The sequence below is a fragment of the Mobula birostris genome, unplaced genomic scaffold, assembly GCF_030028105.1.
Source record: "Mobula birostris isolate sMobBir1 unplaced genomic scaffold, sMobBir1.hap1 scaffold_2758, whole genome shotgun sequence".
In the NCBI taxonomy this organism is placed as follows: Eukaryota; Metazoa; Chordata; class Chondrichthyes; order Myliobatiformes; family Myliobatidae; genus Mobula; species Mobula birostris.
The window spans coordinates 25,581-42,794 of record NW_027275813.1 but is presented as its reverse complement, the minus strand read 5'-3'; the positions used below and the strand labels follow the sequence as shown (position 1 = coordinate 42,794).

Here is a 17,214-nt window from a genome sequence, read left to right as displayed (position 1 = left end):
TATGCCTTTTGGAAATCAGTTCATTTTCTACTCGCTTAGCTATTCACAGTAACAGAAGTTTTGACCAGGGGTGCCCAAACTTTTGCATGCCACTGTACATCGAGTAGATTAAAAAAAGAGCAAAAGCAGAAATAATGTATATTTTAAAAAAAGTGAGGTAGTGTCCATGGGTTCAATGTCCATTCAGGAATCGGACGGCAGAGGGGAAGAAGCTGTTCCTGAATCGCTGAGTGTGTGCCTTCAGGCTTCTGTACCTCCTCCCTGATGGTAACAGTGAGAAAAGGGCATGTCCTGGGTGCTGGAGATCCTTAATAATGGGAAGAAAAATAATAATAATGAATAAATAAGATAAAAATAATAATAATAATAAATAAACCAGTAAATCAATTATGCATATTGAATAGATTAAAGAAACATGCAAAAACAGAAATACGAACAATTGGTTTATTGATCACGACAGAATGTCTCTCTGGTGCTTCCTGCTCCCTCCCCTCTCCCCTCCCCTTTTCCCAACCACGATTCCCCCTTCTCCCGGCCCCCTCCCCACCCTCAGTCCACAACAGAGTCTCAGATCAGAATCAGGTTTACCATCTCTCACACGTGCCGTGAAATCTGCCTTTCCGCGACGGCAGTACACAAAATTACCCCGGCACGGTGCGAAAGCTTTCGGCGCCCGAGCCGTGTATTTACGCCGAAGGCACTTGCACGCCGATCTCCGGTGAGGAGAAGTTCGACCCCCCCCCCCCACCCCCTCCGATCCTCCTCCCGTCCCACCCTGACTCGCTCTCTCCGCCCTCCCGCCTCCAGGGCAGACGGCGCTGCACATCGCGGTGGTGAACCAGGACGTCCGGCTGGTCCGCGAGCTGCTGTCCCGCGGCGCGGACGTTCGGGAGGCCCGAGCCACCGGGAGCTACTTCACCCGGGGTTCCCACAACCTGCTGTACTTCGGTGAGGGCGGAGGGCGAAGGGGCGGCGGGGGGGGGGGGTGAGGGAGAGATGGGGGGGGTGCGGGGAGGAGGGTGAACGGAGATGGGGAAGGAGGAGGAGAGAGAACGGAGATGGGGAGGGAGGAGGAGAGAGAATGGAGACGGGGAGGGGCGAGTGAACGGAGACAGGGAGGGGAGAGTGAATGGAGATGGGGAGGGAGGGGGAGAGAGAACGGAGACGGGGAGGGAGAGAGTGAACGGAGACGGGGAGGGAGGGGGAGTGTGAATGGAGGGAAAGGAGCGAGGGACAGATGGAGGGTAGGGAAGAGAGAATCAGATCAATGGGTTCAGTCCAAGATTTGGGACAGTGTTTCCTTGCCACTCACCAGCACCCCGTCCTCCCCCGCCCCACCCTCTCTCCAGGGGAACATGTCCTCTCCTTCGCCGCGTGCACTGGGAACGCGGAGATCATCCATCTGGTTGTCGAGAGCGGGGCTGACATCAGGGCCGTGGACTCCATGGGTAGGTCTGGCGTTTCACCGAGAGTGCGGTGGGCCAAGGGAATGGGGAGGGGTGGGTCCCATTGGGAGTGTGGATGGTGAGAGTGAATGGGAAGGGGTGGGGTCCATTGGGAGTGTGGAGGGTGGGAGTGAATGGGAAGGGGTGGGGTCCATTGGGAGTGTGGAGGGTGGGAGTGAATGGGAAGGGGTGGGGTCCTATTGGGAGTGTGGAGGGTGGGAGTGAATGGGAAGGGTTGGGGTCCATTGGGAGTGCGGATGGTGGGAGAGAGCAACATGCCATGGTACCCCTCTAAGAATTGAAGTTAAGGGCTGTTGTAATGGGTTGGGATGGGGTTTACCAGTCTGTAGGTGTGTGTTGTAAGGTCCTCTCACACCGTCCTCCCTGTTCAGGCAACACCGCCTTGCACATCCTCGCCCTGCAACCCAACAAGACCATCGCCTGCCAGGTGTACGACCTTATCGAGGGCCTCGAGGAGCCGGACGCCTCGCTGAGGGCCAGCCAGCTCCCCAACCATGAGGGGCTCACGCCCATCAAACTGGCCGCCGTTGAGGGCAACGTTGTGGTGAGGCGTCTCCTGTGGCGGTCAGGCGCTAGGGCTGTGTGAGCATGTGTGTGAGAGAGAGAGAGTGCACGCAGCGGACGGCGGGGAAGACTGTCAGAGCTTGGAGAGGGACCTGGAGCAGCTGGAAAAATGGGCCAGACAATGGCAGATGGAGTTTAGTGCAGACAAGAGTGATGTGTTGTACTTTGGCAGGACCAACCAGGGTAGGTTTTACACAGTGAACGGGCGGGCACCAAGGAGCGCGGTAGAACAACAGGGTCTGGGAATACAGGTCCATAATCCATTGAAAGTGGTGTCACAGGTAGATAGGCCCATAAAGAAAGCTTTTGGTACACTGGCCGTCGTAAGTCAAAGTATTGAGTACAGGAGATGGGACGTCATGATGAGCTTGTATCAGACGTTGGTGAGGCCTAATTTGGAGTATCGTGCGCAGTTCTGGTCACCTACCTGCAGGAAGGATGTAAACAAGGTTGAAAGAGTGCAGAGAGAATTTACGAGGATCTCGCTGGGACTGGAGGACCTGCGTTCTAAGGAAAGGTTGAAGAGGTTAGAATTTTATTCCCTTGAATATAGCAGACGGAGAGGAGATTTGATAGAGGTATGCAAAATTTACTGTTGGCGCGTGGCCAAGCGGTTAAGGCGTCCGTCTAGTGATCTGAAGGTCGCTGGTTGGAGCCTCAGCTGAGGCAGCATGTTGTGTCCTTGAGCGAGGCACTTAACCACACATTGCTCTGCGACGACACCGGTGCCAAGCTGTATGGGTCCTAATGTCCTTCCCTCGGACAACATCGGTGGCGTGGAGAGAGAGGAGACTTGCAGCACGGGCAACTGCCGGTCTTCCATACAACCCTCGCCCAGGCCCTGCACCCTGGAAACCTTCCAAGGCACAAATCCATGGTCTCACGTGACTAACGGATGCCTGTATATACACACACACACACACAAAATCATGAGGTGTATAGAGAGGGTAAATGCAAGCAGACTTTCTCCACTGAAGTTGAGTGGGATGACAACCAGAGGTCATGGGTTAAGGGTGAAAGGTGAGAAGTTTAAGGGGAAACACGGAGCAGAAACTTCTTCACTCAGAAGGTGGTGAGTGTGCGGAACGAGCTTCCAGCACAAGGGGTGGACGCGAGCTCGATTTCGACGGCCAAGGGAAGATAGAACAGGTTCGTGGATGGGTGGAGTATTGTCCAGGCGCAAGTAGATAGGACTTAGCATATTACTGGTTCAGCATAGAGTAGATGGGCTGAAGGGCCTGTTTTTCTTTGGCGTGTGCGTCTGCGTGTGCGTCCATGATGATGTCTTTTTCATGGCTTTTTACAAGGCGCAGAATGAGAGAGAGACTGTGTGGCGCGCCACTCCTCACACACAGACATTTCGCAGTATTTTTCCCTTCATTTTACGAGGTCGAGTTGCCATCTCGACACTCAACCCGGTACGGATGGAAAGCGTACTCGCGAGCGGCCCCGACTGGTTTCGAACCCGGGAACCTCTGCTCCCGGGCCCAGCGCTGATGTCATTGTGCCATCAGCCGAGAAGGGTCTGTTTCTGTGTTGTAGTCTTCTTTATAGTCACCTGTTAGTCTCGTGAGACCATGGATTTGCGCCTTGGAAGGTTTCCAGGGCGCTGGATCTGGGCAAAGTTGTATGGGAGACGGGCAGTTGCCCATGCTGAAAGTCTCCCCTCTCCACACCACCGATGTTGAACAAGGGAGGGGCACTAGGACCCATACAGCTTGGCACCAGTGTTGTCGCAGAGCAATGTGTGGTTAAGTGCCTCGCTCAAGGACACAACACGCTGCCTCGACTGGGGCTCCAACTCACGACCTTCAGATTAGTTCGGATTATGAGGACACTCAGTCCTCATCTATTGTCATTTAGAAATGCATGCATTAAAAAATGATACAACGTTCCTCCGGTGTGATATCACAGAAACACGGGACAGACCAAGGCTAAAACTGACAAAAACCACGTAATTATAACATATAGTTACAACAGTGCAAAGCAATACCGTAATTTGATAAAGAGCAGACCATGGGCACGGTAAAAAAGAAGTCTCAAAGTCCCGATAGACTCATCATCCCACGTAGACGGCAGAAGGGAGGAACTCTGCCTGCCATGAACCTCCAAGCCCCGCCAACTTGCCGATGCGTTGGAAGCTCCCGACCGCAGCTGACTCTGGTCCGTCCAAAAACTTCGAGCCTCCGACCAGCCCTCCAAGCACCGAGCATCACCCTCTGCCGAGCGCTTCGACCCTGCCCCGGCCGCCGAGCAACAAGCAAAGCCGAGGACTCGGGGCCTTCCCCTCCGGAGATTCCGGATCGCACAGTAGCAGCGGCAGCGAAGCAGACATTTCAGAAGTTTCTCCAGATGTTCCTCCGTACTCTCACGTCCCTCTCCATCAAATCAGGATTGTGCACGGCCCCTACTTGACATAGAGGGAGTACAAAGAAGGTTCACCAGATTGATTCCTGGGATGGCAGGACTTTCATATGAAGAAAGACTAGATGAACTGGGCTTGTACTCGTTGGAATTTAGAAGATTGAGGGGGGATCTGATTGAAACGTATAAAATCCTAAAGGGATCGGACAGGCTAGATGCAGGAAGATTGTTCCCCATGTTGGGGAAGTCCAGAACGAGGGGTCACAGTTTGAGGATAAAGGGGAAGCCTTTTAGGACTGAGATGAGGAAAAACTTCTTCACTCAGAGAGTGGTGAATCTGTGGAATTCTCTGCCACAGGAAGCAGTTGAGGCCAGTACATTGGCTATATTTAAGAGGGAGTTAGATATGGCCCTTGTGGCTACGGGGGTCAGGGGGTATGGAGGGAAGGCTGGGGCGGGGTTCTGAGTTGGATGATCAGCCATGATCATAATAAATGGCGGTGCAGGCTCGAAGGGCCGAATGGCCTACTCCTGCACCTATTTTTTTTCTATGTTTCTGTAACAGATATCGTTCACTGGAGTGGCCGCCGCGAGCTGTGTCACGCCGCCATCGTCTCCTCTCCTTCAGATCACTAGACGAATGCCTTAACCACTTGGCCACGCGCCAATAGTTCTCTGTGACTATAGACTATAAGAGCAGGGAGGCTATGCTGCAAATACACAGGGTACTGGTGAGGCCGCACCTGGAGAACGGCGTGCAGTTCTGGTCTCCGTACTTGAGGAAGGATATAACTGCCAGAGGTCTGCCTGCCAAGCTTCTGCAGAAATTCACGAGGGTCTTTGGCGACAGGGCCAAATGTCCACAAGCTCCCAATGGAGTGAGTTACAACGGTTATGTGATTGAGTAAAAGCCAACCAGCATTCATGGCACCAATGTCCATTCAGAGATCTGATGGCAGATGTCACGTACCCCGTGACGGGTTAAAGAACCAGCAGAAATAGAACGCACCTTGAAGTCTGGTGTTGCTATTAACTAACACTCGTTTATTAGTAACTGCGCAATACAGTAATAAAATTCAGATATATCAAACAGGTTAGCAATGGTGGCACGGTGCGAAGACAATAACCTGTCCCTCAACGTCAGCAAGACGAAGGAATTGGTTGTTGACTTCAGAAGGAGTAGCGGACCGCACGACCCAATTTACATCGGTGGTGCGCAAGTGGAACAGGTCAAAAGCTTTAAGTTCCTCGGGGTCAATATCACAAATGACCTGACTTGGTCCAACCAAGCAGAGTTCACTGCCAAGAAGGCCCACCAGCGCCTTTACTTCCTGAAAAAACTAAAGAAATTTGGCCTGTCCCCTAAAACCCTCACTAATTTTTATAGACGCACCGTACAAAGCATTCTCCTAGGGTGCATCACAACCTGGTATGGAAGTTGTCCTGTCCAAGACCAGAAGAAGCTGCAGAAGATTGTGAACACGGCCCAGCACATCACACAAACCAATCTTCCATCCGTGGACTCACTTTACACCGCACGCTGTCGGAGCAGTGCTGCCCGGATAATTAAGGACACAACCCACCCAGCCAACACACTTTTCGTCCCTCTTCTCTCCGGGAGAAGGCTCAGGAGCTTGAAGACTCGTACGGCCAGATTTGGGAACAGCTTCTCTCCGACTGTGATAAGACTGCTGAACGGATCCTGACCCGGATCTGGGCCGTACCCTCCAAATATCCGGACCTGCCTCTCGGTTTTTTTGCACTACCTTACTTTCCATTTTTCTATTTTCTGTTTATGATCTATAATTTAAAATTTTAATATTTACTAATTTTTTAACCTATATTTAATATTCTTAATATTTAATATTTTGTAATCCAGCGAGTGGGAAGTGCAGAATCAAATATCGTTGTGATGATTGTATGTTCTAGTACCAATTGTTTGGCGACAATAAAGTATAAAGTATAATAATTAGTTAAGTGTGGAAATATAAAAACCAAGCTTCTTCAAGTCAAGGGGTAAATGGGTACAGTCTTACGGTGGTGGGTAAAGTTCAGTTGAGTTTGTGGTATTGAGTTGAGCAGTGATGGAGAGAGTGATGAAGGTGTTTTGTTCTTCAGCTGACCTGACGCCATCGATTCTTCCCGTCGTCCTCCGAAACTTCCATGTTAGCCAGACTTGACCGACTTAAGAGCACCATCTCCGAGTGATAGTCTACCAACCCAGGCGAGGGTTAGACCCACAGGGTCGCTCTTTCACGCACTAACAATCACAGATCGACCCCTCGGAATCGATCTTCAGTCCCACACTCGTGGGCACCGGGACAAGGTAGTGGGAACTTCATCACACCCTTGTACGTCTGCGTGTCCTTCTGTGAAACAAGCAACCACGCCAGTTTAAATACCGTTGCGATGAGCACCAGCTGTCCTCCCTCCTCTCTCTCTGTAGGAACTCAGAAGCTGGCAGTGTCCTTGCAGAAGTGTAAACACGCTGCAGAGAAACCGTAACACCGTCTCCAAGAAGTCTTCGCCTCTCCCCTCTCTTAATAACAAGGTGTCTGTGTTGGACACAGTGTCTCTCTCTCTCTCTTTTCAAAGTTCACGGGGATAATTCAGGATCCCGTCGCACAGAGGAGAAGATGCTGTCCCTCAGTCACTGAGCGGGCGCCTTCAGCATCCGGCCTCTCCTCCCCGATGGTAGCAATGAGAAGAGTGCGCGTCCCGGGTGGCGGGGGACCTCAGTGAGGGACAATCCCTTGCGGAGTCGTTGACCCTCGCCGACGTGCTCAGTGATGGGTGTGAGGGGATCCAGGAGTGCCCCCTATTAACTGATTGAAGAGAGATGGAGAGAGACATTTATCATTGATGGTTTGTTTGGAAAGGAGAGAGAGAAGGAGTTATTTACCACCGATATGTTGCTTTTGAAAAGAGAGAGACGAAGATTAACAGTTGGACTGTCACTTTAAGGCATTGGAAGTAACTTTGGATTTTTACTGCGTTTGGGGTTGGAGACAGCACCCAGCAGCTCAAAGGTTGCTATGGTGACCGAAGGCGGCGTTATTTAATGGACGCTCGATGTTATGATTTTCGGCAGGCTGTTGACGTGACTTTCAAGGACTTGTTGCCCGCTTGTTCACCTCTTCACAGACAAAGGGAGGAGGGACTCATCGAATGACAGGCGATGCTCAGTACGGGGAAATAAATGGGAGGTCAGACGATACTGAGCTCAGGACACATGATCTGGACACTGAATGAGCATCGTTGTGCCCGCAGAGAGAGTGGGTTTTGGAGGATCGATCCAATTGCTCTTCCAGTGAAGGAGAAGGGGTTGACTGGTGGGGAGTTGTCTATGTGTCCACCCTCGCCGGGGTGATAACTCCACCACAGGAAAACCGGTCCCCCTGGTTAATGTCACAGTCGGTGACCTGTGAAGGATTTCGGAGGACGAGGAGAAGATCGACAGCACCAGCTCACCTGAAGACTCAACTCACTCTCTCCATCACTACTCAACTGAATACCACGAACTGAACTGAACTGAACCGCACTCAACATCGTAAGACTGTATCTTTTTACCCCTAGACTTGAAGAAGCTTGTTTTTTCATACATATATATTCCACACTCACTTTTATATATTATCATTGCTAACCTGTGTGACTTATTTACACTGATATTACTGTATTGCATAGTTACTAATAAATATTAGTAGTTTATAGCAATACCAGACTCCAAATTGGTTTGTATTTCTGCTGGTTCTTTATCCCCGTCACGGGGTACGTGACACAGGGAGGGTTGTGGCCACAATGCAGATTGTCTGCCACCCTGTTGCTGGAAGTCAGGGCCCAGCCTGCATCTGACCACGGGAACTGACCCACCGATCTCGGCTCCCGCACGCAGATGTTCCAGCACCTGATGAACAAGAAGAGGGTGGCGCAGTGGACATTCGGGCCGGTCACCAATTGCCTCTACAATCTGTCCGAGATCGACTCCTGGGGCGAGGACAACTCCGTCCTGGAGCTGGTCGTGGCCAGCAAGAGAACCGAGGTGTGGTGCACAGACGATGACTGTACGAGTGGGAATGAATGAGAAAGGGTGGGATCCCATTGGGAGTCTGGGTAATGGGAGGGAATGGGAATGGGTAAGGTCCCATTGGGAGTGTAGACGGTGGGGGTGAATGGGAAGGGGTGGGTCCCATTGGGAGTGTGGACAGTGGGAGTGAATGGGAAGGGGTGGGTCCCAATGGGAGTGTGGACAGTGGGAGTGAATGGGAAGGGGTGGGTCCCATTGGGAGTGTGGACAGTGGGAGTGAATGGGAAGGGGTGGGTCTCATTGGGAGTGTGGACAGTGGGAGTGAATGGGAAGGGGTGGGGTCCGTGGGTCCCATTGGGAGTGTGGATGGTGGGAGTGAATGGGAAGGGGTGGGTCCCATTGGGAGTGTGGATGGTGAGAGTGAATGGGAAGGGGTGGGTCCCATTGGGAGTATGGACAGTTGGAGTGAATGGGAAGGGGTGGGTCCCAATGGGAGTGTGGATGGTGAGAGTGAATGGGAAAGGGTGGGCTCCCATTGGGAGTGTGGACAGTGGGAGTGAATGGGAAGGGGTGGGGTCTGTGGGTCCCATTGGGAGTGTGGACGGTGGGAGTGAATGGGAAAGGGTGGGCTCCCATTGGGAGTGTGGACAGTGGGAGTGAATGGGAAGGGGTGGGGTCTGTGGGTCCCATTGGGAGTGTGGACGGTGGGAGTGAATGGGAAAGGGTGGGCTCCCATTGGGAGTGTGGACAGTGGGAGCGAATGGGAAAGGGTGGGGTCCCATTTGGAGTATGGACAGTTGGAGTGAATGGGAAAGGGTGGGGTCCCATTGGGAGTATGGACAGTTGGAGTGAATGGGAAAGGGTGGGGTCCCACTGGGAGTGTGGACGGTGGGAGTGAATGGGAAGGGGTGGGCTCCCACTGGGAGTGTATGGGAATGGACGGTTTCCCATTGGGAATGTGGATGGTGGGTGTGAATGCAAACGTTGTGCATTGTCTGATAATTCAGCTCGGGTTAATCTGGGATTTGGATGTCTGGGAGGGGAACTCCGTGCTGTCTCGTTGAATACTCTGTGCCCCTACCTATCGGGCTGACGCTATTCCTGTCTCCCCTACCCCAGGCTCTCTCCATTCTCGAACTGCCTCCCCTCAAACAGCTGATCTCCCTCAAGTGGAACCGCTACGGCAAATTCTACTTCCGGATGCTTACCCTGCTCTATCTTGTTTACATCATCACCTTCACCCTCTGCTGCGTCTACCGTCCGCTGAAACCGCGCACCAGCAATGTCACCGACCCCAGGGACACCACCATCTTCGTGCAGAGAACGCTGCAGGTCGAAGCACCTCACCTTGTGTGTGTCTGTGAGTGTGAGTGTGAGTCAGAGTGTGAGACACTGTGTGTGAGTGTGTGTGTGTGAGTGTATGTCAGAGTGTGAGACACTGTCTGTGTGTGAATGTGTGTCAGAGTGTGAGACACTGTCTGTGTGTGAGTGTGTGTCTGTGAGTGTGAGTGTGTGCGTGTGAATTTGTGTCAGTGTGGGATTCTGTATGATTGCGAGCATATCTCTGTTTTGTGTGTGTGTTTCACTGAGTGTGTAAATATGTGTCAATCTGTCACATTCTGACTTTCCTGAGTGTGTCTTTGTTGCATTTGTGTGTGTGTATGTGTGTGTGAGAGCGTGTCTGTGCACGTGCAGAGGCGTCGAGGCTGGTCAGAGGTTTACGAGGGTGTGAGCGAGAGTGAAGAGCCGACCCCGTTCGTTACGGAACCGATCTCGATGGGAGACGAGATCTGTCGCCTCTGCTCTGACCACTGACGTTCTGCGATCCACAGGAAGCGTACAGCGGGGCAGGTGATCAGATCCGGCTGGTGGGAGAGGTGATTAGTGTCATGGGTGCCATCGTAACGCTGTTTCTAGAGGTAACGACTGCTCACGCCGTCTCTCAGTGAACCCTCTCCCCCAGGACACTGCGTCCTGTGTCACTGACTGTGTCCCCACTGACGTTAATCCATCTCCCTCACACCGTCCCTCAGTGACCCCTCTCCCCCAGCGTCCTGTGTCACTGACTGTGTCCCCACTGACGTTAATCCCTCTCTCTCACACCGTCCCTCAGTGACCCCTCTCCCCCAGCGTCCTGTGTCACTGACTGTGTCCCCACTGATGTTAATCCCTCTCCCTCACACCGTCCCTCAGTGACCCCTCTCCCCCAGCGTCCTGTGTCACTGACTGTGTCCCCACTGACGTTAATCCATCTCCCTCACACCGTCCCTCAGTGACCCCTCTCCCCCAGCATCCTGTCACTGACTGTGTCCCCACTGACGTTAATCCCTCTCCCTCACGCCGTCCCTCAGTGACCCCTCTCCCCCAGGACACTGTGTCACTGACTGTGTCCCCACTGACGTTAATCCCTCTCCCTCACACCGTCCCTCAGTGACCCCTCTCCCCCAGCGTCCTGTGTCACTGACTGTGTCCCCACTGATGTTAATCCCTCTCCCTCACACCGTCCCTCAGTGACCCCTCTCCCCCAGCATCCTGTGTCACTGACTGTGTCCCCACTGACGTTAATCCATCTCCCTCACGCCGTCCCTCAGTGACCCCTCTCCCCCAGCATCCTGTCACTGACTGTGTCCCCACTGACATTAATCCCTCTCCCTCACGCCGTCCCTCAGTGACCCCTCTCCCCCAGGACACTGTGTCACTGACTGTGTCCCCACTGACGTTAATCCCTCTCCCTCACACCGTCCCTCAGTGACCCCTCTCCCCCAGCGTCCTGTGTCACTGACTGTGTCCCCACTGACGTTAATCCATCTCCCTCACACCGTCCCTCAGTGACCCCTCTCCCCCAGCGTCCTGTGTAACTGACTGTATCCCCACTGACGTTAATCCCTCTCTCTCACACCGTCCCTCAGTGACCCCTCTCCCCCAGCGTCCTGTCACTGACTGTATCCCCACTGACGTTAATCCCTCTCCCTCACACCGTCCCTCAGTGACCCCTCTCCCCCAGCGTCCTGTGTCACTGACTGTATCCCCACTGACGTTAATCCATCTCCCTCACACCGTCCCTCAGTGACCCCTCTCCCCCAGCGTCCTGTGTCACTGACTGTATCCCCACTGACGTTAATCCATCTCCCTCACACCGTCCCTCAGTGACCCCTCTCCCCCAGCGTCCTGTGTCACTGACTGTATCCCCACTGACGTTAATCCCTGTCCCTCACACCGTCCCTCAGTGACCCCTCTCCCCCAGCATCCTGTCACTGACTGTGTCCCCACTGATGTTAATCCCTCTCCCTCACACCGTCCCTCGGTGACCCCTCTCCCCCAGTGTCCTGTGTCACTGACTGTATCCCCACTGACGTTAATCCCTCTCCCTCTCACCGTCCCTCAGTGACCCCTCTCCCCCAGCGTCCTGTCACTGACTGTATCCCCACTGACATTAATCCCTCTCTCTCACACCGTCCCTCAGTGACCCCTCTCCCCCAGCGTCCTGTCACTGACTGTATCCCCACTAATGTTAATCCCTCTCCCTCTCACCGTCCCTCAGTGACCCCTCTCCCCCAGCGTCCTGTCACTGACTGTATCCCCACTGACGTTAATCCCTCTCCCTCACACCGTCCCTCAGTGACCCCTCTCCCCCAGCGTCCTGCGTCACTGACTGTATCCCCACTGACGTTAATCCAGCTCCCTCACACCGTACCTCAGTGACCCCTCTCCCTCAGCGTCCTGTGTCACTGTATCCCCACTGACGTTAATCCCTCTCCCTCACACCGTCCCTCAGTGACCCCTCTCCCCCAGCGTCCTGTGTCACTGACTGTGTCCCCACTGACGTTAATCCCTCTCTCTCACACCGTCCCTCAGTGACCCCTCTCCCCCAGCGTCCTGTGTCACTGACTGTGTCCCCACTGATGTTAATCCCTCTCCCTCACACCGTCCCTCAGTGACCCCTCTCCCCCAGCGTCCTGTGTCACTGACTGTGTCCCCACTGATGTTAATCCCTCTCCCTCACACCGTCCCTCAGTGACCCCTCTCCCCCAGCATCCTGTGTCACTGACTGTGTCCCCACTGACGTTAATCCATCTCCCTCACACCGTCCCTCAGTGACCCCTCTCCCCCAGCATCCTGTCACTGACTGTGTCCCCACTGACATTAATTCCTCTCCCTCATGCCGTCCCTCAGTGACCCCTCTCCCCCAGGACACTGTGTCACTGACTGTGTCCCCACTGACGTTAATCCCTCTCCCTCACACCGTCCCTCAGTGACCACTCTCCCCCAGCGTCCTGTGTCACTGACTGTGTCCCCACTGACGTTAATCCATCTCCCTCACACCGTCCCTCAGTGACCCCTGTCCCCCAGCGTCCTGTGTAACTGACTGTATCCCCACTGACGTTAATCCCTCTCTCTCACACAGTCCCTCAGTGACCCCTCTCCCCCAGCGTCCTGTCACTGACTGTATCCCCACTGACGTTAATCCCTCTCCCTCACACCGTCCCTCAGTGACCCCTCTCCCCCAGCGTCCTGTGTCACTGACTGTATCCCCACTGACGTTAATCCATCTCCCTCACACCATCCCTCAGTGACCCCTCTCCCCCAGCGTCCTGTGTCACTGACTGTATCCCCACTGACGTTAATCCCTCTCCCTCACACCGTCCCTCAGTGTCCCCTCTCCCCCAGGATACTGTGTCACTGACTATATCCCCACTGACGTTAATCCATCTCCCTCACACCGTCCCTCAGTGACCCCTCTCCCCCAGCGTCCTCTGTCACTGACTGTATCCCCACTGACGTTAATCCCTCTCCCTCACACCGTCCCTCAGTGACCCCTCTCCCCCAGCATCCTGTCACTGACTGTGTCCCCACTGATGTTAATCCCTCTCCCTCACACCGTCCCTCAGTGACCCCTCTCCCCCAGCGTCCTGTGTCACTGACTGTATCCCCACTGACGTTAATCCCTCTCCCTCTCACCGTCCCTCAGTGACCCCTCTCCCCCAGTGTCCTGTCACTGACTGTATCCCCACTGACATTAATCCCTCTCCCTCACACCGTCCCTCAGTGACCCCTCTCCCCCAGCGTCCTGTGTCACTGACTGTATCCCCACTGACGTTAATCCCTCTCCCTCACACCGTCCCTCAGTGTCCCCTCTCCCCCAGGATACTGTGTCACTGACTATATCCCCACTGACGTTAATCCATCTCCCTCACACCGTCCCTCAGTGACCCCTCTCCCCCAGCGTCCTGTGTCACTGACTGTATCCCCACTGACGTTAATCCCTCTCCCTCACACCGTCCCTCAGTGACCCCTCTCCCCCAGCGTCCTGTGTCACTGACTGTGTCCCCACTGACGTTAATCCCTCTCTCTCACACCGTCCCTCAGTGACCCCTCTCCCCCAGCGTCCTGTGTCACTGACTGTGTCCCCACTGATGTTAATCCCTCTCCCTCACACCGTCCCTCAGTGACCCCTCTCCCCCAGCGTCCTGTGTCACTGACTGTGTCCCCACTGATGTTAATCCCTCTCCCTCACACCGTCCCTCAGTGACCCCTCTCCCCCAGCATCCTGTGTCACTGACTGTGTCCCCACTGACGTTAATCCATCTCCCTCACGCCGTCCCTCAGTGACCCCTCTCCCCCAGCATCCTGTCACTGACTGTGTCCCCACTGACATTAATCCCTCTCCCTCACGCCGTCCCTCAGTGACCCCTCTCCCCCAGGACACTGTGTCACTGACTGTGTCCCCACTGACGTTAATCCCTCTCCCTCACACCGTCCCTCAGTGACCCCTCTCCCCCAGCATCCTGTGTCACTGACTGTGTCCCCACTGACGTTAATCCATCTCCCTCACGCCGTCCCTCAGTGACCCCTCTCCCCCAGCATCCTGTCACTGACTGTGTCCCCACTGACATTAATCCCTCTCCCTCACGCCGTCCCTCAGTGACCCCTCTCCCCCAGGACACTGTGTCACTGACTGTGTCCCCACTGACGTTAATCCCTCTCCCTCACACCGTCCCTCAGTGACCCCTCTCCCCCAGCGTCCTGTGTCACTGACTGTGTCCCCACTGACGTTAATCCATCTCCCTCACACCGTCCCTCAGTGACCCCTCTCCCCCAGCGTCCTGTGTAACTGACTGTATCCCCACTGACGTTAATCCCTCTCTCTCACACCGTCCCTCAGTGACCCCTCTCCCCCAGCGTCCTGTCACTGACTGTATCCCCACTGACGTTAATCCCTCTCCCTCACACCGTCCCTCAGTGACCCCTCTCCCCCAGCGTCCTGTGTCACTGACTGTATCCCCACTGACGTTAATCCATCTCCCTCACACCGTCCCTCAGTGACCCCTCTCCCCCAGCGTCCTGTGTCACTGACTGTATCCCCACTGACGTTAATCCCTCTCCCTCACACCGTCCCTCAGTGTCCCCTCTCCCCCAGGATACTGTGTCACTGACTATATCCCCACTGACGTTAATCCATCTCCCTCACACCGTCCCTCAGTGACCCCTCTCCCCCAGGACACTGCGTCCTGTGTCACTGACTGTGTCCCCACTGACGTTAATCCATCTCCCTCACACCGTCCCTCAGTGACCCCTCTCCCCCAGCGTCCTGTGTCACTGACTGTGTCCCCACTGACGTTAATCCCTCTCTCTCACACCGTCCCTCAGTGACCCCTCTCCCCCAGCGTCCTGTGTCACTGACTGTGTCCCCACTGATGTTAATCCCTCTCCCTCACACCGTCCCTCAGTGACCCCTCTCCCCCAGCGTCCTGTGTCACTGACTGTGTCCCCACTGACGTTAATCCATCTCCCTCACACCGTCCCTCAGTGACCCCTCTCCCCCAGCATCCTGTCACTGACTGTGTCCCCACTGACGTTAATCCCTCTCCCTCACGCCGTCCCTCAGTGACCCCTCTCCCCCAGGACACTGTGTCACTGACTGTGTCCCCACTGACGTTAATCCCTCTCCCTCACACCGTCCCTCAGTGACCCCTCTCCCCCAGCGTCCTGTGTCACTGACTGTGTCCCCACTGATGTTAATCCCTCTCCCTCACACCGTCCCTCAGTGACCCCTCTCCCCCAGCATCCTGTGTCACTGACTGTGTCCCCACTGACGTTAATCCATCTCCCTCACGCCGTCCCTCAGTGACCCCTCTCCCCCAGCATCCTGTCACTGACTGTGTCCCCACTGACATTAATCCCTCTCCCTCACGCCGTCCCTCAGTGACCCCTCTCCCCCAGGACACTGTGTCACTGACTGTGTCCCCACTGACGTTAATCCCTCTCCCTCACACCGTCCCTCAGTGACCCCTCTCCCCCAGCGTCCTGTGTCACTGACTGTGTCCCCACTGACGTTAATCCATCTCCCTCACACCGTCCCTCAGTGACCCCTCTCCCCCAGCGTCCTGTGTAACTGACTGTATCCCCACTGACGTTAATCCCTCTCTCTCACACCGTCCCTCAGTGACCCCTCTCCCCCAGCGTCCTGTCACTGACTGTATCCCCACTGACGTTAATCCCTCTCCCTCACACCGTCCCTCAGTGACCCCTCTCCCCCAGCGTCCTGTGTCACTGACTGTATCCCCACTGACGTTAATCCATCTCCCTCACACCGTCCCTCAGTGACCCCTCTCCCCCAGCGTCCTGTGTCACTGACTGTATCCCCACTGACGTTAATCCATCTCCCTCACACCGTCCCTCAGTGACCCCTCTCCCCCAGCGTCCTGTGTCACTGACTGTATCCCCACTGACGTTAATCCCTGTCCCTCACACCGTCCCTCAGTGACCCCTCTCCCCCAGCATCCTGTCACTGACTGTGTCCCCACTGATGTTAATCCCTCTCCCTCACACCGTCCCTCGGTGACCCCTCTCCCCCAGTGTCCTGTGTCACTGACTGTATCCCCACTGACGTTAATCCCTCTCCCTCTCACCGTCCCTCAGTGACCCCTCTCCCCCAGCGTCCTGTCACTGACTGTATCCCCACTGACATTAATCCCTCTCTCTCACACCGTCCCTCAGTGACCCCTCTCCCCCAGCGTCCTGTCACTGACTGTATCCCCACTAATGTTAATCCCTCTCCCTCTCACCGTCCCTCAGTGACCCCTCTCCCCCAGCGTCCTGTCACTGACTGTATCCCCACTGACGTTAATCCCTCTCCCTCACACCGTCCCTCAGTGACCCCTCTCCCCCAGCGTCCTGCGTCACTGACTGTATCCCCACTGACGTTAATCCAGCTCCCTCACACCGTACCTCAGTGACCCCTCTCCCTCAGCGTCCTGTGTCACTGTATCCCCACTGACGTTAATCCCTCTCCCTCACACCGTCCCTCAGTGACCCCTCTCCCCCAGCGTCCTGTGTCACTGACTGTGTCCCCACTGACGTTAATCCCTCTCTCTCACACCGTCCCTCAGTGACCCCTCTCCCCCAGCGTCCTGTGTCACTGACTGTGTCCCCACTGATGTTAATCCCTCTCCCTCACACCGTCCCTCAGTGACCCCTCTCCCCCAGCGTCCTGTGTCACTGACTGTGTCCCCACTGATGTTAATCCCTCTCCCTCACACCGTCCCTCAGTGACCCCTCTCCCCCAGCATCCTGTGTCACTGACTGTGTCCCCACTGACGTTAATCCATCTCCCTCACACCGTCCCTCAGTGACCCCTCTCCCCCAGCATCCTGTCACTGACTGTGTCCCCACTGACATTAATTCCTCTCCCTCATGCCGTCCCTCAGTGACCCCTCTCCCCCAGGACACTGTGTCACTGACTGTGTCCCCACTGACGTTAATCCCTCTCCCTCACACCGTCCCTCAGTGACCACT

At 55.1% G+C, this 17,214-nt stretch overlaps 1 protein-coding gene across 1 annotated transcript; it reads left to right on the top strand.

Moving 5' to 3' along the window:
- Window positions 1-632: 632 nt before the first annotated feature.
- On the top strand, window positions 633-10,337 carry LOC140192824 (transient receptor potential cation channel subfamily V member 5-like; the record flags this gene model as incomplete). Its single annotated transcript, XM_072250312.1, has 7 exons — window positions 633-718; window positions 808-948; window positions 1,350-1,448; window positions 1,838-2,010; window positions 8,287-8,433; window positions 9,538-9,750; window positions 10,251-10,337. Coding segments are annotated over 7 exons (946 nt in total), but the record flags the coding sequence as incomplete, so codon positions are not given.
- Between the last annotated feature and the right edge of the window lie 6,877 nt (window positions 10,338-17,214).